At 47.3% G+C, this 21508-nt stretch overlaps 1 protein-coding gene across 1 annotated transcript in view; it reads left to right on the top strand.

Moving 5' to 3' along the window:
- map3k3 (mitogen-activated protein kinase kinase kinase 3) overlaps nt 1–21508 on the top strand; it is a 274267-nt gene that overhangs the window by 39995 nt on the left and 212764 nt on the right. Inside the window, exon 2 of the mRNA XM_072486935.1 lies at nt 18847–18926. Within this exon, the coding sequence (XP_072343036.1) occupies nt 18923–18926 (4 nt within the window). The 5' untranslated portion in view covers nt 18847–18922. The remainder of the gene's footprint in view (nt 1–18846; nt 18927–21508) is intronic.

Raw genomic sequence — 21508 nt, 5'->3', positions numbered from 1 at the left:
CTGCTGGCCTGCCTTGGTCTGCTTTAAAAGCCAGCTATTTAGCCCAGTGTGCTAAGTGGCGCTATGTCACAACAGGGACATGCATTACAACATTAAAAAAACGGTACCTCTAACTATCCTCACTGAAAACAATCAAAAATAATCTACAACGCTTTAAATGTACAAATAGCAGCAACACAAGTTTGTCTGGCTTGGCAGTCAAGCACAGAGGTTTACATTCTCTCAGTTGTCTTTATTCACAAAATGACGCCGAACGAATGTCCTTTATTGTAGATCAAGGGGTTCGGGGGCCTGGTGAAAACCGAAAATAGGGGATCTCATCCTGTATACCCGGGTGCTGGAGCGGTAGGCTCTCCGTCGCCATTTCCTCATGCGGATAGTCTGCACGATGCTGCAGAATATCTCCAGTACTAGAAGGGATTCAATTACGTATGATAGTGAATTCCAGATTATAAACATATCACACCATGATGGTGTGTTGTTACTTGTCACTGGGCTCTGGGTGCTCTGGGGAAATGAATCATTGACGGCCGGGGGGGTTGGGGGTCAGGGTCAGGGGGTTCGCATTTGCGCGGAACCGGATGCAAATTATAATAACGACGAAAAACACGTATAGCGTCTTCATTGTTGTCTTTTCCTTTCTTCTCTTCCTCTTTTTCTTCCTCTGAAGTTCCTGAGGTTCCGGAGTTCTATAATATCTGTTACTATCTTGTGTAATATCTTGAATGTTAGCATGTCTGTCTTTTAGTGCCAATTTCCCTTTATAATTTGTCACCATGTGATTTTTTTTTTTAAAAACCGAAAATTTGGACTAGATATCTAAGAAAATACTGCCGTACTGCGAGCCATCTCGCAGACTGTGAGATTTACCATCCTAGTGTTTGAGGATGTAAATAGCAGAGGGAAGCAACCATAGGTTGCCAAAACCAAACAAAAGAATTTTGAACATAATGTGCCAAAAATGGGGTGCGTATGGGCCACGGCGGGTAAGATGGGTAGGACGGTGATCAATGCCGTATGTGCTCTACCCGAGCGTCGTTGACCAGAGGGGGTCCTCGGGCAGGGCGGAGACCCATGCCGTTTCTCCACTGCCTGAGCAACCGGCAAGAACGGGCAAAAATGTAATCATCGTGGGGGGTTGCTGTAAAGGTTCTACCTTCGAACCAGAAGAGCAGTTATGTACGGGGCTGGCAAGCTCTCAGCGGTTTTTGCCGATAAGCATGCTGGCAAGTTTTCACAGGTTTCTGGCGACAAATATGGCGTGTGGCCGTGGAACTTCCGAGTTTACAAACAACACTTAACGATAACATTAACGAACAAACATTGAACAACATGCTGCAGGTTCCATCAGAAAGGACACTGTTTCTCCCAAGCGGTTCCTTTTTAAAACATCATCTGGACACCTGTTATCAGTTGCGAACAGGGTCACAAAGGGGTTCTCGTTTTGGGAGTCAGACTCAATGTCATCATCTTCTCCCGGATGCCATAATCATGAATGGATGAGGGTTGCTAAAGCTGCATGTTGTGACTTAGGGTCCATCTCGTCGTTTCGGACGAGCCTGTACGAATTGTCACAGTGCCAAAAGGTGGTGTCTAATTCTGTGGGGACGGAGTCGGGGTCGTCATCGTAGGGCCATCGTAGTTTGTTGAGGAATGTGATCAGCAAGGGGTCACTCGAATCGTGTTCAGATTCGCTGGGTGTGGGTCCTGTTGCATGGGTATAGTAGGGAGGCGTGCTGTGGCTGTCGTCTATGTCACAGTTGCTGTCGCTGCTGCTGCTGTCTGTGGGCGTTCCGGGGCGGAGTCTAGAGTTCGGGGGTGGAGTGGAGGGTGAGTCCGTGGGTGTGGTGGGCGTGTTGGGGGAGGGTAGGGATACGTTGGCTGTGGGCAAGGTGTGGTCTGTTGCGCGAGCATGACGTGGTGTGTGTGGTTAGACTGCGAGCCATATGCCTTGAGTTGGTTAATGTGGAACAGGGTTCCCGTTGGGGTACTTAATTTTATACACGGAGGGGCTTACTTTGTCCGCAATGGAGTACGGACCCAAATACTTGGGTGACAGGAATGTGCTGGGGTTGTAAATGGAGAGCATGACCTTCTGTCCTACATCAAACTCAGTCGCGTGCACTGTCTTGTCGAAACAGGCCTTGCTCTGTTTCTTCCTGGTGCCTAATTTTACTGCGGCTGCTAGCTGAGCCGTCTTTACATTTTCCAATAATTGTTTGACTGCGTTCTCGTGTGTGAGGGCCGTCACTTTGGGGTTGGTCAAGTCAAGTCCTAATAAAAATTCTGTGCCTTTCATGGGGCGTCCGGTCATGAGAGTGTGTGAGGTGTATCCTGTGGATGTTGAAACGGTGTCATGTAAAAACATTAATGCAAAAGGGAGGACTGAATCCCAAGTGGTGCTGTTTTGTTGGACCATTTTCCGGAGGGTGGCTTTTAGGGTCCGATTCATTCGCTCCACGATACCACTTGACTGTGGGTGGTATGTGATATGGAATTTTTGGGTAATGCCAAATACCGTGAGGACGTTCTTCATGACACGTCCCGTAAAATGGGAACCTTGGTCGGATTCAATGCTGCGGGGGAGTCCCCATCTCGTAAAGATGTGGTGGGTTCAAATCTTAGCGGCAGTTCGTCCTAGATGGAAACCCTTCTACCCATTTTGTAAACTGGTCTCCAATGACTAAAACATACTTGTAACCATTCCTGGAAGGGGGCAATGGTCCTATAAAATCGACCTGGAGGTTAGTCCAGGGGCCATTAACGGGGCGGGTGTGGCTAAGCTGAGCTTTCTTTGCGTATCTGTCCGGATTGTTTTGGGCACAGATAAGGCAATTTTCTATATGGTACGTGACGTCTTTTAAATTCAGCCACCAACAGAGCTGCCTGAGGGGGGCTGTAGTGGGGTCAATTCCCTGATGCCCATGACTATCATGGAACAAACAAATAAGCTGATTCCTGTCCTGTTCAGGAACCACATAAAGGGTGTCTTTTAGGATCACGCCGTCATGTGTGGTCAGTGCATTTTTAAACCTATCTTATGGGGCGGGAAAGCTTCCTTTTAAAATCTCCCTGAGATTCCAATCTTGCTTCTGGGCCTGCACTAAATCCTCGATATTAGTCTCTGAGACCTGAACTGCATTCACTGGGGCGCTTTCGCGGGGAGTTCCAGAAATGTCCATGTCTGAACCTGCTTTAGCCAATGCGTCGGCTTTTACATTTCCAGGTGGGGAGGAACGGTGGTGACTTCGAATTTTAACGATGCCAAATATCCTGTCCTGTGCTTTGTCTAAAATGTGCTGGAGCAGTGGGGCTGAAGGGAGGGGTTTTCCGTCCATGGAAACAAATCCTCTTGCTTTCCACAGGGGTAGGAATTCTGTGATGCTGTTACAGACATAGAGGCTGTCCGAGTATATGTCTGCTGGGTTGGGGCAGGAATCTGGGTGATCTATGATGTACGCAATGGTTGCTAGTTCCGCTGCCTGTGCACCTAGTTTTAAGGAGATTTCTTCTAGTGCGCGTCCTCGACATAGATGCCGCATCCTGTAATGCGCTTCCCGTCTAATACAGTGCAAGAACCATCCACATAAATCCTTAGGGGTGCGCACGTGTCTGTGGGCTGGGGTCTCTGGGGTGAACTACCTATCTTTTTTGGGGGGGGGTTTGCGATAAAGGGGCCTGTGTTGTGGTGCGGTGAGATGATTTCACATTTGTGGGGGTGCCTGGGTACTGAAGGCTGTCGGCTAGGAAAGTGTGGGTCTTGGTCCTTTTAACAGTGATGTCCCGTCCCTGCAAAAGAAGGGTCCTCTTGGCTGCTCTAATCTGGCTTACTGTACCGTCCTAAAGTCGTCCGTCTAGTAAAAGTTGGGTGGGGGTGTGTTCCGTGAGGATTGTGACGGGGTTTAGTCTGGTGATGTATGAAAAGTGCTGAACTGCCCAGAAAACTGCGAGCAGGTGCCTTTCACAGGCCGAAAATCCCTGCTCCTGGGGGTTCATAAGGCGTTCCATTGCCTTCATTGCCATTTTCCCTATCTGAATGCTCTTTTAAAATTTGGAACGAGGGGTACTAAGGCGGTGCTGTAAACACGGGTACGGCGTTCACTATTTTCCGCAATACAAACTTCCGACGGTTTTTCGCAACAAAAATCTATCAGTTTTACCTTATAGCCCTGTTAGTTACGCATGCATTAACACACTTCCGAATTATGAGAATTGATCAGAACTACTTGAACACTTCTGGTTTTTCTGTTCCCAATTGGATTCTCAATTCAAATTTTTGGGTTCTCCCGGAGTGGTTAGGCCACTTCTAAGTTGGGTCCCGTCAGAATGTCACCAGTAAATGTTGCTAACTTTTGGTTGGCTCTTAAATGTTGCCTGTTGTATCTTTACTTAATTTGCGCTGTTTCTATAACCTTTGCTCTAGAGTCGCCAGGTATCTTTATGATACCGCCACACGGTTCAAGTTCAAGTACTGATCAATAACTCGACACACCAATTAGTAAGATTCAAATCCAAACACATTTATTATACACAGTCAATCACTACTCATGCATAAAACTCTACTTGCTAGGCTATCTCTATCACTAAAAGGCCTATACTTAGCTTGGAACTGGCCCACCAGGTCAGGGGAACAAATGACCTTTCGTTCGATTCTGAGCCTGCAGGATTCAAAAGCTGGTATGGACTGGTAGCTAGGAGCGCCTATCTCGTAGCGTGCGTTGACTGGAGACTTGGTTGATGCGGCAGCTAGGCAGTTCACTGTCCAGCATTGTTTCGCGCTGCTGAGTGACCCTGCCAAGAAGGACGATTTGAACTTGGGGACTCTACTTTATAGTCCCCAGGGGCTTGGCGCCATTCGGGACGGACCCCGTATCTGGTTCCAAGTGATTGGACTGCGTTCCGAACACTTGGATCGATTTCTCCAATGCTGGAGCCATTCCCTGATCGCTGGGTGGTCCCTAGGTGTCCGTTGGCCTTCCTTTGTCTTGGCTCCTGCTGGCGCTGAGGAGTCTGGCTTGGCCTTATTCACCTTACATGTTTCAATTGTTCCTGGGGATCACTCATTAGTATGCAGATGGCTGTGAGGTTCAGTGCTGTCTGGGTTTCTGCAAGTTCTAATACACAGGAGACTTTGCACTTGCTCGTTTTTCCTGGCTTGGCTGAATTTCCCTGCATTATTTGCGGATCTCCATTTTAAGTTGGGAAGTGGCCAACCCAGGTGGCTACAATAGCTTTGGGGAAAGAGTCAAGGAATGGGACTTATTGGATAACTCATTTGAAGATCCAAGAGAATGGACCAAATGGCCTCCTGTACTTTAAGGTTCTGTGAAGCAGCAACCTGGCTTTACAATACATGTCACCACAAGAATAAAAGTATCGAATCATGTGTTTGGATCATCTTTGTTGAATTCTATTTGAGGCTTTCTCTCCCTAAATCCAATTTTGATCGAGTAAAAGGCATTTTATAACTGTCTTGCTATGTCCATTTCAACTGGAAAAAGCAGCAGGTTAAATTGCATTATAGACTTGGAGATACCAAATTGGGTCATGCCTGATTGTTGGTAATTACAGGTGATCTATGTTTAAGATGATGCAATAAGAGCATCGTACAATAATTATACTGCTCAAATGTGATTATTCACCCCAGTCCTGCCCCCTCACAATGTATTAGCATCAAAAAGCTAATTAGGCACACTGCTCTGTCGCCACGTGGCTGTGCTTTGGGTGAGATGTGCAGCACGGTAGCATTGTGGATAGTACAATTGCTTCACAGCTCCAGGGTCCCAGGTTCGATTCCGGCTTGGGTCTCTGTCTGTGCGGAGTCTGCACATCCTCCCCGTGTGTGCGTGGGTTTCTTCCAGGTGCTCCGGTTTCCTCCCACAGTCCAAAGATGTGCAGGTTAGGTGGGTTGGCCATGCTAAATTGCCCTTAGTGTCCAAAATTGCCCTTCGTGTTGGGTGGGGTTACTGGGTTATGGGGATCGGGAGGAGGTGTTGACCTTGGGTAGGGTGCTCTTTCCAAGAGCCGGTGCAGACTCGATGGGCCGAATGGCCTCCTTCTGCACTGTAAATTCTATGTCTAAACTGAGACCTCATCACTTGCTTCAGTAGTGTGAAATGTCCCATGGCATTATTTGAGGAAGTAAAGAATTCTCCCGGTTTCCTTGCCAGCATTCAGCCCATAACCAAAATCAGAGTCAACCATATTTCTGTGGACCTGGAGTCATATATAGGCCAGACCACAGACCAGGTAAGGAAGGTAAATTTCCCTCCCTGAAGGACATTAATGAGCCAGAAGGCTTTTTGCAATCATTGACAATCATTTCATGGTCACCATTACTGAGACTAATTTTACTTTCCAGATTTATTATTTGATTTCAAATTGGACCAATTTGAACCCATGTCCCCAGGCCATAGGTCTAAGTCTCTGGATTAGTAGTCCAGTAACATTACCACTGCACCACCATCTCCCCATGAAGATGTATCGATGAAACAATGTTGGCAGCACTTCAAAATTAACCTATTTTGGGGCAGCATGGTAGCACACGTGGATAGCATTGTGGCTTCACAGTGCCAGGGTCCCAGGTTCGATTCCCCGCTGGGTCACTGTTTGTGCAGAGTCTGCACGTTCTCCCCTTGTCTGCGTGTGTTTCCTCCGGGTACTCTGGTTTCTTCCCACAGTCCAAAGACGTGCAGATTAGTTGAATTGCCCTTTGTGTCCAAAACAGTTAGGAGGGGTTATTGGGTTACGGGGATAGGGTGGAAGTGAGGGCTGAATATGGGTCGGTGCAGACACGATGGGCCGAATGGCCTCCTTCTGCACTCTGTGTTCTATTGACCGTAAAGCGCTCCGAGTTGAACTAAAAATGTGAAAAACACTAAAAATGCAAGATGTTCTTTCTTTGGTATCATGGCACTATTTATACTGTCTCTATTTATCAGGTGCTTGGTGCTGGACTTTTCCAAAGGTGTCAATTACAAAGGAACTGCTTATAATGCATTAAAGGCGCCAGCTATTTTGGACAATTTAAGCAAATTAATCCCTTTACTATCCCGGCTGTTCCCTATAGTCTTTCCTGTCACAAATTTAATTAAAAGCATGACACACTTTTCAGTGACAAACATGAGAAATCGGGCATGGCCCGTTCAGAACAACAAAGAACAAAGAAGAACAAGAACAAAGAAAATTACAGCACAGGAACAGGCCCTTCGGCCCTCCCAGCCTGCGCTGATCCAGATCCTTTATCTAAAGCTGTCGCCTATTTTCCAAGGATCTACTTCCCTCTGTTCCCCGCCCGTTCATATATCTGTCTAGATGCATCTTGAATGATGCTATCTGCCTGCCTCTATCACCTCCGCTGGCAAAGCGTTCCAGGTGCCCACCACCCTCTGCGTAAAAAACTTTCCACGCACATCTCCCTTAAACTTTCCCCCTCTCACCTTGAAATCGTGACCCCTTGTAATTGACACCCCCACTCTTGAAAAAGCTTGTTGCTATCCACCCTGTCCATACCTCTCATAATTTTGTAGACCTCAATCAGGTCCCCCCTCAATTCATCTTCTAACTGTATTTGGAACAGCCTACCTCAGACCCAACCCAAACATATTGAGCTCCTCGCAGCCTTGACCCCAATGCTTTCCCGTGTCCTTTGATTGCAGTGTACACTGTCTAGCAGGCTAATCGCTTTGACATCAGCACACCCACTAGATGTAGTGTGTGCTGAAGACAGTGTTCTAAAAAGTGCCTCAGATATTATGAATGGCAATGAGTTCATGTCACTTTGGAGTCTGAAATTTAGCAGTAATGTTTGTATGAGGACGAGTGTACATGCCCTAGGTATCGAATCAAGGAAATTTTCAGCACAGGAAACCATTTAGCCCTTGTGTTTGGATTAGTTCTTTGCCAGTGCAATCCAGAATTCATCTTTTTATTTCCAATTAAGGTGCAATTTAGCGTGGCCAATTCACCTACCCTGCAAATCTTTTTGTGTTGTGGGGGTGAGACCCACGCAGACATGGGGAGAATGTGCAAACTCCACACGGGCCGGGATCGAGCCCGGTCCTCGCCGCCATTAGGCATCAGTGTTTTTACTTGCCTTCCTTGCCGTTGTTCCAAAGGATCCGCTGCAATCCGGCCACTTTCCTCTCCTTTTTCCATCCGTGTCCAGGGGGAACACCCTTCTGGTTTACCGCACGGTGTTTTTAGCCGTTAAAATTGCCGTTGGGGCTCCTATCAAGAGCCCAAAAGTCCGTTCCACCGGGAGCTGCCGAAACGTGCGACTTAGCTGGTCATCGCCGCACCCGGAAGTCAGGCATCAGTGTTAACCACTGCGCCACTGTGCTACCCACATCCAGAATTAATCTTGCCACCTTATGAACTCTATCTTTCTCTGCTTAAAATATTTATCCATGTTTTGCTTAAAAGTTGCAGTGACGTGTGCCTCAGTCAAACTCTCAGGCGAAGCTTCAACGAACCTCTGCAGAAATAATTTTTGTCTACACCCTCCTCTTTCTCTTAGTGAGGTTTTAAATTGATTATCCTCATCAATAATTCGTCAATCAGAGAAGTAAGCACTTACTCTGGTCTGATAGGTGACAGTTAGGCTTGTACAAGAGGCCTGATATGTGGTAGTAAGCCTATACTAAGTATTGTGTCTCATGTTTGAGGCATTTTTACCTTTATGCTTGGGTCTAGGTTATACAGTATTCAATGGACACCTGCAGGCTCCAAGCACTGCTCTCCAGTCTGATTTGCAGGAACGAGAAATTCCTGCCATTGGCCAGAATTCTGTTTTTTGGACAATGGAATTCCGCCCTTTTCATTTTTTCTGATTTCCGTCTCCACTTGGCCATCATGGTCAAAGCTGGAAAAGAGGGCTGCAGCCTTGAAAATCACCACCAGTAACAAGACTGGGAGCCGCTACTCGGCTTGGGACGTGCCCAGATCCAGCTGTCATCATTCGCCCCATCGGAAGGATGCCCTCTGCTGTGGCCACTTGGAGCCACCAGGCTTAGCAGGTGGGAGAAGGGGAAGAGGGGAGGGGGGGAATAGGGGCTGATTACAATCTGTGTTGTGGGATGGAGGGAGAGGGGCTTCAGTGAATGTTTTGTCGCTGAGGAATATGGAGAGGTTGGCTGAAACTTTCATGAGTACATAAAATACTGCACGTGGAGCAGTGGTTAGCACTGGGACTGCGGCGCTGAGGACCCGGGTTTGAATCCCGGCCCTTGTGGAGTTTGCACATTCTCCCCGTGTATGCATGGGTTTCACCCCCACAACCCAAAGATGCGCAGGTTAGATGAATTGTCCACGCTAAATTGTGCCTTAATTGGGGGAAAAAAACCATAATTGGGTACTCTAAATTTTTTTTTTAAATGAGTACATAAAACAATACCATATTTGCAAAGTACTTTAAAAACACAAATGTTCATATTTAAATGATGAATTTGTGAAATATGACCTTTCATTAATGTTACTATGCTGCTTTATTGCTGTTTTATAGAATCATAGAATCCCTAAAATGCAGAAGGCCCATCGAGTCTGCACCGACCCTTCGAAAGTGCACCCAACCTAGGCCCACTCCCCCACCATATACCCATAACCGCACCTAACCTTTGGACACTTGGGCGCAATTTAGCATGGCCAATCCACCTAACCTGAACATCTTTGGACTGTGGGAGGAAACCTGGACACTAAGGGGCAATTTAGCATGGCCAATCCACCTAACCTGAACATCGTTGGACTGTGGGAGGAAACTGGATCACCCGGAGAAAGCTTGCACAGACACGGGGAGAACATGCAAAACCCAAGGTCGGAATTGAACCCGGTTCCCGGTGCTGTGAAGCTGCAATGGCTCTGCAATCTCACTGGCTCTGCAATCAACACTCGATAACAAGGACACCTATGTAAGACTGCTGTTCATGGACTACAGCTCCGCCTTCAACACCATTATCCCAACAAGACTAATAACCAAACTCTGCAATCTTGCACTTGACCCCTCCCTGTGCAGCTAGACCCTCGACTTCCTCACCAACAGACCGCAATCTGTCAGGATAGGCAACAACACCTCCTCCACAATAGTCCTCAACACCAGAGCCCCGCAAGGATGTGTGCTCAGTCCTCTACTGTACTCCCTATACACCTGTGTGGCAAGATTTAACTCCAACTCAATCTATAAGTTTGCGGATGATAAGACTGTGGTGGGCCACATCTCAAACAAGAATCAGACGACGGGAAGGAGATAAATCACTTGGTTGCATGGTGTATCGAAAACAATCTCCCTAAATGTTGGAAAGATCAAGGAACTGATCATCGACTTCAGGAAGCGCAGCACGACACACACTCCCATCTCAGAAGTGGAGATGGTCGATAGCTTTAAGTTCCTGGGGGTCACCATCGCCACCAGTCTGTCCTCGTCCACTCGCGTTGATGCAACAGTCAAAAAAGCCCAACAACGTCTCTACTTCCTGCGGAAGCTAAAGAAATTTGGCAAGTCTGCATCGACTCTCACAAACTTATACAGATGTGCGATACAGAACATGCTATCCGGCTGCATCACAGCTTGGTATGGCAACTGCTCAGTCCAAGGTCGCAAGAAAAGGCAGACTGTGGTGAACTCAGCCCAACGCATCACACAAACCTGCCACCCCCACATTGATTCTGCATACACCTCTCGCTGCCTCAGGAAGGCAGACAGCATTATCAGAGACGCCTCCCACCCAGGCATTGCCTTCTTCCAACCCTTCCATCAGGCAGAAGGTACAGAAGTCTGAAGACTCGCACATCCAGACATAGGAACAGCTTCTTTCCCACAGCTACAAGACTCCTCAACGACTCCCCCTCGGACTGATCTGTTCCCTGTAAGAACACTATTCATGACGCCCTAAGCTGCTCTTGCTCATGTATTTGCTTTGTTTGGTCCCTTGTTTCGCAGTGAAACCAATCACTGTTTTGTCGATGTACTATTTGTCAATGTTCCCTGTTGATTATTTTCGTGTCTACTATGTATGTACTGTGTGCGTTCCTCGGCCACAGAAAAATACTTTTCACTGTACTTCGGTATGTGTGACAGTAAATAAAATAAAATAAAACCACTGTGCCACCATGCAGCCACCATGCTTTTGCTGGCATCCTGGGTCATGTTAATTTTCAGGAGTTTTTTAAAATATATTCTTTCGCGGGATGTGTGTTGCTGGCAAGGCGAGCATTTGCTGCTTATCCGTAATTGCCTTCGGGAAGGTGGGGGTTGAGTTAAAATGGGGTCCCTTTGGAAAATAGTTGCAAAGTACTGCTGAATTTTTTGCTCTGCTTCATGTGTAACTAATCCAGCAAGATCATGTGTGGTTGCTAGTATGGATGTCATCCTGTATTACACCCGCCGACTGCTTTCCAATGTTTTTCCTGCTCTCACCCTATTTTGAGGTTTGGAAATTGCTGCGACCCCATCATGAGCCATGTAGAGAGGGTAGAGCCTGAGAGAGTCGGGGGGCAGGGGAGAGGAAATTGTTTAAACTGCAGGATTTAAAAATAAAAAGCACCTACCTTTTTACTCGCATTTTTGGAGCAGGGATCAGGCCTCAGGATTGGTCAGTTTGGCCAGACTTACAATTAGAAAACGAGGATTGAAAGGGTCTGTGCGGCTATTGATGCTCGATCTGACTCCAAGGCAGCCATTGCAGTCTCAGAGCCTGTGATCTCAAAATTTCATCTGGATCACAACCCATAGTTTGCTAAGCCTTGCTCGAATTGCATTGAAATGTTGAAATTTGGTGATTTTTAAAAATGAATTTAGAGTACCCAATTTCTTTGCCCCAATTAAGGGGCAATGTAGCGTGGCCAATCCACCTAACCTGCACATCTTTGGGTTGTGGGGGTAAGACCCAAGCAAACACGGGGAGAATGTGCAAACTCCACACAGACAGTGACCTGACCCAGGACCGGGATTGAACCCTGGTCCTCAGAGCCGTGAGGCAGCAGTGCTAACCAGAAATTTGGTGATTTGATGCAAGTGCAATTTGTCTATACTGTCTTGTTGGTGGTAGAAAGTAAGGGGAATCGAATATCTCTACCCAACTGATATCTGATAATTCGGCCCATTTAAAGTGGCCTGCAAGCATTTGCATCAGAAGCTGTATGACTACATTATTCCTCAACACCAAATTTCAGACCTTTTTGCCTTCGGGCACTTTTATCCCAGGATTTAGAATCCTCTGCTGGTAGGTTTGTCGCTGGCTGTATTTGGAGATCATTATGTCATGGAATGTTCTGTCGATCATACAGTAGTGCTCCATTGAAGTTAATTTATGCTGGGGCTACCTTGAAGTGACTTTTGTGCAGACAGTTGTCCACTCCATTCTGTTGGTGTACGCACTTTGTCCTATTCTCTGTTACAATAATAATCATCTTTATTAGTGTCACAAGTAGGCTTACATTAACACTACAATGAAGTTACTGTGAAAATCCCCTAGTCGCCACACTACGGCGCCTGTTTGAGTATACAGAGGGAGAGTTCAGAATGTCCATTTCACCTAACAAGCCCATCTTCGGGACTTAGAACATAGAACATAGAAAAATACAGCACAGAACAGGCCCTTTGGCCCATGATGTTGTGCCGAACCTTTGTCCTAGATTAATCATAGATTATCATAGAATTTACAGTGCAGAAGGAGGCCATTCGGCCCATTGAGGCTGCACCGGCTCTTGGAACGAGCACCATACCCAAGGTCAACACCTCCACCCAACACTAAGGGCAATTTTGGACACTATGGGCAATTTATCATGGCCAATCCATCTAACCTGCACATCTTTGGACTGTGGGAGGAAACCAGAGCACCCGGAGGAAACCCACGCAGACACGGGGAGGATGTTCAGACTCCGCACAGACAGTGACCCAAGCCGGAATTGAACCTGGGACCCTGGAGCTGTGAAGCAATTGTGCTATCCGCAATGCTACTGTGCTGCCCTTAAGAACAAATTAATCTACACTATATCATTCTACCGTAATCCATGTACCTATCCAATAGCTGCTTGAAGGTCCCTAATGTTTCCGACTCAACTACTTCCACAGGCAGTGCATTCCATGCCCCCACTACTCTCTGGGTAAAGAACCTACCTCTGATATCCCTCCTTATAAACCTCTATCAAGTCGCCCCTCATCCTTCTCCGTTCTAATGAGAAAAGGCCTGGCACCCTCAACCTTTCCTCGTAAGACCTACTCTCCATTCCAGGCAACATCCTGATAAATCTCCTTTGCACCTTTTCCAAAGCGTCCACATCCTTCCTAAAATGAGGCGACTAGAACTGTACACAGTACTCCAAATGTGGCCTTACCAAAGTTTTGTACAGCTGTATCATCACCTCACGGCTCTTAAATTCAATCCCTCTGTTAATGAACGCTAGCACACCATAGGCCTTCTTCACAACTCTATCCACTTGAGTGGCAACTTTCAAAGATGTATGAACATTAGACCCCAAGATCTCTCTGCTCCTCCACATTTCCAAGAACTCTACCGTTAACCCTGTATTCCGCATTCATATTTGTCCTTCCAAAATGGACAATCTCACACTTTTCAGGGTTAAACTCCATCTGCCACTTCTCAGCCCAGCTCTGCATCCTATCTATGTCTCTTTGCAGCCGACACCAGCCCTCCTCACTATCCACAACTCCACCAATCTTCGTATCGTCTGCAAATTTACTAACCCACCCTTTAACTCCCTCATCCAAGTCATTAATGAAAATCACAAACAGCAGAGGACCCAGAACTGATCCCTGCGGTACGCCACTGGTAACTGGGATCCAGGCTGAATATTTGCCATCCACCACCATTCTCTGACTTCTATCGGTTAGCCAGTTCGTTATCCAACTGGCCAAATTTCCCATTATCCCATGCCTCCTTACTTTCTGCATAAGGCTACCATGGGGAACCTTATCAAATGCCGTACTAAAATCCATGTACACTACATCCACTGCTTTACCTTCATCCACATGCTTGGTCACCTCCTCAAAGAATTCAATAAGACTTGTAAGGCAAGACCTAGCCCTCACAAATCCGTGCTGACTATTCCTAATCAAGCAGTGTCTTTCCAGATGCTCAGAAATCCTATCCTTCAGTACCCTTTCCATGACTTTGCCTACCACCGAAGTAAGACTAACTGGCCTGTAATTCCCAGGGTTATCCCTAGTCCCTTTTTTGAATAGGGGCACGACATTTGCCACTCTCCAATCCCCTGGTACCACCCCTGTTGACAGTGCGGACGAAAAGATCATTGCCAACGGCTCTGCAATTTTGTCTCTTGCTTCCCATAGAATCCTCGGATATATCCCGTCAGGCCCGCGGGATTTGTCTATCCTCAGGTTTTTCAAAATGCCCAACACATCTTCCTTCCTAATAAGTATTTCCTCGAGCTTACCAGTCTGCTTACACTGTCCTCTCCAACAATATGGCCCCTCATTTGTAAATACTGAAGAAAAGTACTCGTTCAAGACCTCCTATCTCTTCAGACTTTATACACAATCACCCGCTACTGTCCTTGATCGGACCTACCCTCACTCTAGTCATTCTCATATTTCTCATGCGTAAAAGGCCTTGGTTTTCCTTTATCCTACCCGCCAAGGATTGTTCATGCCCTCTCTTAGCTCTCCTAATCCCTTTCTTCAGTTCGCTGCTGGCTATCTTGTATCCCTCCAACACCCTGTCTTGACCTTGTTTCCTCAGCCTTACATAAGTCTCCTTTTTCCTCTTCAGACATTCAACCTCTCTTGTCAACCATGGGTTCCCTCACTCGACCATCTTCCCTGCCTGACAGGAACATGCATAACAAGGTCACGTAGTACCTGTTCCTTGAACAAGTTCCACATTTCACTTGTGTCCTTCCCTGACAGCCTATGTTCCCAACTTATGCACTTCAATTCTTGTCTGACAACATCGTATTTACCCTTCCCCCAATTGTAAACCTTGCCCTGTTGCACGCACCTATCCCTCTCCATTTCTAAAGTGAAAGTCACAGAATTGTGGTCACTATCTCCAAAATGCTCCCCCACTAACAAATCTATCACTTGCCCTGGTTCATTACCAAGTACCAAATCCAATATTGCCTCCCCTCTGGTCAGACAATCTACATACTGTGTTAGAAAAGCTTCCTGGACACACTGCACAAACACCACCCCATCCAAACTATTTGATCTAAAGAGTTTCCACCCAATGTTTGGGAAGTTAAAGTCACCCATGACTACTACCCTGTGACTTCTGCACCGTTCCAAAATCTGTCTCCTAATCTGTTCCTCCACATCTCTGCTACTATTGAGGGGCCTATAGAAAACTCCTAACAAGGTGACTGCTCCTTTCCTATTTCTGACTTCAACCCATACTATCTCAGGGAGGCAGATACTCCTCGAACTGCCTTTCTGCAGCTGTTATTCTATCTCTAATTAACAATGCCACCACCCCCACCCCCACCTCTTTTACCACCCTCCCTAATCTTATTGAAACATCTGTAGTCAGGGACCTCCAACAACCATTTCTGCCCCTCTTCTATCCAAGTTTCCGTGATGGCCACCACATCGTAGTCCCAAGTACCGATCCATGCCTTAAGTCCACCCACCTTATTCCTGATGCTTCTTGCATTGAAGTATACACACTTCAACCCATCTCCCTGCCTGCAAGTACTCTCCTTTGTCAGTGTTCCCTTCCCCACTGCCTCATTACACGCTTTGGCGTCCTGAATATCGGCTACCTTAGTTGCTGGACTACAAATCCGGTTCCCATTCCCCTGCCAAATTAGTTTAAACCCTCCCGAAGAGTACTGGAAAACCTCCCTCCCAGGATATTGGTGCTCCTCTGGTTCAGATGCAACCCGTCCTGCTTGTACAGGTCCCACCTTCCCCAGGATGCCCTCCAATTATCCAAATACCTGAAGCCCTCCCTCCTACACCATTCCTGCAGCCACGTGTTCAGCTGCACTCTCTCTCTATTCCTAGCCTCGCTATCACGTGGCACCGGCAACAAACCAGAGATGACAACTCTGTCTGTCCTGGCTTTTAACTTCCAGCCTAACTCCCTAAACTCGTTTATTACCTCCACACCCCTTTTCCTACCTACGTCGTTGGTACCAATGTGCACCACGACTTCTGGCTGCTCACCCTCCCCCTTTGTCCGACTGTTTGTTTTCTTTCCCCTGACTGTAACCCAGCTATTCTTGTCCTGTACCTTGGGTGTGGTTACCTCCCTGTAATTCTTCTCTATCACCCCCTCTGCCTCCTGGATGATCCGGAGTTCATCCAGTTTCCGCTCCAGTTCCCTAACACGGTCTTTGAGGAGCTGGAGTTGGGTACACTTCCCGCAGGTATAGTCACCACCCTCACCACCCACTGCAGGTATCCCTCACCACCCACATCCTACAGGAGGAGCATGCAACTGGGCTAGCCTCCATCCCCTCTTACTTTACAGAATATAGCTGCCCTGTGGACCAACTGGACCTCCGCCCTCCGACTCTGCTCCCAGTCAGCTGCACTCTCTGTCAACTCCTGGCTCCCTTCTCGCTCTTTGCGGAAATGTAGGAAACAAAATGAAAGGAGCGCCTTACCCCCTCCTCACCTAACTCCCTCAGTCACCAAACTCTCACTATAGCACTCAAATGCACCAAGTTCAGCACTCAGTGCAAACAAAGTCTGCACTGTAGGGGTTCACTTTTATACTGTGAATCTAGCCTCTGAAAACTGTGGGACTTGTGGGAGGAAACTGGAGCACTCGGAGGAAACCCACGCTGACACGGGGAGAACATGTAGACTCCGCACAGACAGTGACCCAAGCCAAGCATCAAACCCGGATCCCTGGTGCTGTGAAGCAACAGTGCTAACCACTGTGCCAATTAGGATTGTTTGTGTATGCTTGAATGTGCTGCAGTGCACACATAAGTGGAACCCCCTTCCCCCATAACCCTGGAAGACCAGCTCGAAAAGTTGTGTATCCGAGAGCTTTATGCAATCCCCCCTTGCAGATTTGCATACTCAGCCTGGTTTCCATGTATAAAGAGCCCCTGTGGGTATACTTTAACCAGATATGTTGGCCCTGTGCAAAATATATTGCACTTTGAGGATCCTATACAATTTATTCAAAGGCTTAGAGGCCTATTTGGGAACCTTGGATCGCAACAGATTTACTTATTCATTCTTTTTGTGACATTTTATTTTTTTTAATATAAATTTAGAGTACCCAATTATTATTTTTTTCCAATTAAGGGGCAATTTAGCATGGCCAATACACCTAAACTGCACATCTTTGGGTTGTGGGGGTGTAACCCACGCAGACAGGGGGAGAATGTGCAAACGCCACACGGACAGTGACCCAGGGCCGGGATTCGAACTGTAGCCACCTGGGTTGGCCACTTCCCGACTTAAAATGGAGAACCGCAAAGGCTGAAGGGAAATTCAGCCAACACAGGCAAAGACTAGCAAATGCAGAAATCATGTATATTGAAACCTACAAAACAACCAGACAGCACTGAAACCAGCAGCAATCTGCATAGCAATGCAGCAGCCATCTGCATAGTAATGAGCGATTCCAAGGCACAATTGCAACAGTTAAGGTGAATAAAGCCAAGCCAGACTCCTCGGCGCCAGCAGGAGCCAAGACAAAGGAAGGCCAACAGACATTTAGGGACCGCCCAACGATCAGGGAACAACTCCAGTATTGGAGAAATCGATCCAAGTGATCGGAACGCAGTCCAATCACTTGGAACCAGGTATAGGGTCCGCCCCGAAGGGCGGGAAGCCTCTGAGGACTATAAAGGATAGCCCCCAAGTTCAAATAGTTCTTCTTTGGCAGGGTCACTCAGCAGCTCGGACCAACCCTTGACAGTGACCTGCCTCGCTGCCGCCAACCAAGTAAGTCTCAAATCAATGCTCGCTACGAGATAGGCGCTCCTAGCTACCAGTCCATACCAGCTTTTGAATCCTGCAGACTCCGGACCTGAACGAAAGGCCATTTGTTCCCCTGACCCGGTGGGCCAGTCCGAAGCTAAGTATAGGCCTTTTAGTGATAGGAATAGTGTAGAAAGTAGAGTTTATGCATGAGTAGTGATTTACTGTGTATAATAAATGTGTTTTGATTTGAATCTTACTAATTGGTGTGTTGAGTTATTGATCATTACTTGAACTTGAACCTCGTGGCGGTATCATAAAGATACCTGGCGACTCTAGAGCAAAGGTTAAACAAACAGAGCAATTACGAATTAAGAGCCAACCAAAAGTTAGCAACAGAACCTGGGTCCTCAGCGCCGGAGTCCCAGTGCTAACCACTGCGCCACATGCCCTCCTGACATTCATTTTATTCACTGCTAAATGCCACAAATCTACCTTGGGTTTCTAATAAAGACTCAGCTGGTTGTGAAACTTTCGTATCTTGTGGTTGAGCAGGTTGCTTCTAGTCAGGAACCTGTGAAGATATGACGCTGTCTCTGGAACTGTAACAGCAGACAAACGACTACATTCCAAAGAATGAAAGTGTTGCTCAGACTCAACCAAGCTAAAAGCCTATTTGGCTAGTTAATGTTTGCCGGTTAACTAATGTTGCTCACCACTTGGACAGACTGCAACCGTGGCATAACCTGGCTAGAAACTGGCCAGTTCAAATTAAAAAGGACTGTCAATAGGCACACAAAACGATCAATCCAGAAATACGATCAATCCAGAAATACTTTGCCTTTTCAGATGGCTTATTGAATTTTGGGGGGATTCAATCCAACTAAATACATTGAATTGCTATAAATCAGCCGAAACCAGCCTTGCTGTGTTTTGAAATATAAGATTGCCATTTGTTTAATTCAATATTTTGTCTGTTCTCTTCACAGTTGCCATAGATGACTGTTGAGCAGAGGAAATTCTGCCCAGACTTAAACTGAATTTGCAACATTGCCTGCTGCAAACATGGGTAAGTGAACTCTCTTCCAGAAACAGTTAACTGCTCAATAGGCCATTCATTTCCGTGTGGAACTGACCTTACCAAGAGATTGGTATGGGCAGTACGGTAGCATAGTGGTTAGCACAGTTGCTTCACAGCTCCAGAGTCCCAGGTTCAATTCCCGGATTGGGTCACTGTCTGTGTGGAGTCTGCACGTTCTCCCCGTGTCTGCGTGGGTTTCCTCCGGGTGCTCCAGTTTCCTCTCACAGGCCAAAGATGTGCGGGTTAGGTGGTATGGCCATGCTAAATAACCCTTTGTGTCCAAAAAGGTTAAGTGGGGTTATTGGGTTGCGGGGATAGGGTGGAGGTGTGGGCTTGAGTAGGGTGCTCTTTGCAAGAGCCGGTGCAGACTCGATGGGCCGAATGGCCTCCTGCGCTGTAAATTCTATGATTCTATGATTGGGTTATCCTGCCAGGATATTTTAGCAAATCATGTCAGACTCCATGTTTCGAGTGTAGTCAGTATCCTAACAGCTATGCTGGTAACCGCTGCTAAATCTTACCATGTTCCCCTTGACTCATTTAACAAAGAACTCTATACTGTGGTAGAAAATCACAAGGTGGTTATCATGTGGTGGTGACATCTCATGTGATGAAGGGTTGTCCTCATGAAATCCATTTTATTCTGTTGGGATGGACTGAGCAGAGGATCACCGAGAGAAATGGGCCAGTTAAGCTATGGTACTGTCATGTCACCTGCAGGAAGCGTTTGTCTCCCAATTTTTGTAATGCATGTTCCTCTTCCAATTTCCAAATCACTGCCTTGGCAAGACAACTGATTGACTTTATCCCAGCCTTTTCAGGATGTTGGTGTTTGATTGGTGGTGTGCATGTGATTAGGCCTGACCTTCTTGTTGACACATAACCTGGATAAAATTAGGAATTTGAGGAATTAATAAAGAGCCAATTTTCACTTGGTGCCAATCATTTTACGTTATGATTTCCTGGGTCTGTCCAGTTTGCAAAGGCAATCAGCATTCATCTGACTGTACAGCTTAAGGTGATCACCGTGGCAGCAACCGCAGCTTGCATTTTCGAAGACAGGATTTCCTAAGCTTTTCCAGCCATGGAATCCTTTTGACCTCCCATGGTTACTGAAGGGACCCCAAGAAACATTTTTTTTGTGTTGAAGAGTAAAACCAGGAAAAAATGGGTACAGACATACAAAATCCTAATTTAGAAAATTATTTTCTATTTCTTCCAGCGGCACGGTGGTGCAGTGGTTAGCACTGCCGCCTCACGGCGCTGAGGATCCGGGTTCGATACCAGCCCCGGGTCACTGTCCGTGTGGAGTTTGCACATTCTCTACTTGTCTGCGTGGATCTCACCCCCACAACCAAAAGATGTGCAGGCTAGGTGGATTGGCCATGCTAAAATTGCCCCTTAATTGAACAGAAAATTGAGTAGTCTAAATGTATATTTTTTTTTTTAAAAGTTCTATTTCTCATATTTATACATTTACGATAATTAAAAAGTTCTCTTATTAAAAAGATGTTCTTGAGTCTCACCTTTTTGTCATTTTTAATGGGGCGAGTGTTGCTGCACCTTTTGGTTCAAATGGAAATATGCTGCTGGAATGCTGGATTCTCATATTGGGCACTTGCCTCTTTCTCACGTGTGCACCCACTCGGCTCACACTCTCTTATCCCATACCCTCTGCTCACTCGTTCTTGTGTGCCCGCCATTGGCTCGCGCGGCCCACCTGCACAGAGCTACCCCCCTCACCCGCCCGGCTCCCCTCGCTCCCCCCTCACCTGCCCGGCTCCCCCCTCAACCGCCCAGCTCCCCCCTCAACTGCCCAGCTCCCGCCACTGCCCCCTCATCTGCCCGGCACCCCCTCTTCACCCTCATCCGCCTGGCTCCCCCCTCCTCCGTTACCTGCCTGGCTCCCCCCTCTTCCCCATCACCCGGCTGGCTCCACCCTCACCCGCCTTCACCCTTCCGGCTCCTCCCTCTTCCTCCCTCATCTGCCCGGCTCATAAAATCATAGAATTTACAGTGCAGAGGGAGGCCATTGGGCCCATTGAGTCTGCACTGGCCCTTACAAAGAGCACCCTATTGAAGCCCACATATCTACCCTATCCCAGTAACCCCCACTTAACATTTTTTGGACACTCAGGGCAATTTAGCGTGGCCAATCCACCTAAACTGCACATCTTTGGACTGTGGGAGGAAACCGGAGCACCCGGAGGAAACCCACGCAGACACAGGGAGAACGTGCAAACTCCGCACAGTGACCCTGCTGGAAATCAAACCTGGAACCCTGGTGCTGTGAAGCAACTGTGCCAACCACTATGCTACCGTGCTGCCCAAAAATGGTTTCATGGTCATCATTAGACTTTTCATGCCAGATTTTTATTCAGCTCAAATTTCACTATCTGCAATGACGGGATTTGAACCTGGATCCCCAGAGCATTGCTTCCGGCTCCCCCCTCACCCGCCCGGCTCCCCCCTCGGCCGCCCGGCTCCCCCCTCGGCCGCCCGGCTCCCCCCTCGGCCGCCCGGCTCCCCCCTCGGCCGCCCGGCTCCCCCCTCGGCCGCCCGGCTCCCCC

Source organism: Scyliorhinus torazame, chromosome 21 (assembly GCF_047496885.1).
Source record: "Scyliorhinus torazame isolate Kashiwa2021f chromosome 21, sScyTor2.1, whole genome shotgun sequence".
Taxonomy (NCBI): domain Eukaryota; kingdom Metazoa; phylum Chordata; class Chondrichthyes; order Carcharhiniformes; family Scyliorhinidae; genus Scyliorhinus; species Scyliorhinus torazame.
This window is presented reverse-complemented; position numbering and strand designations above follow the sequence as displayed.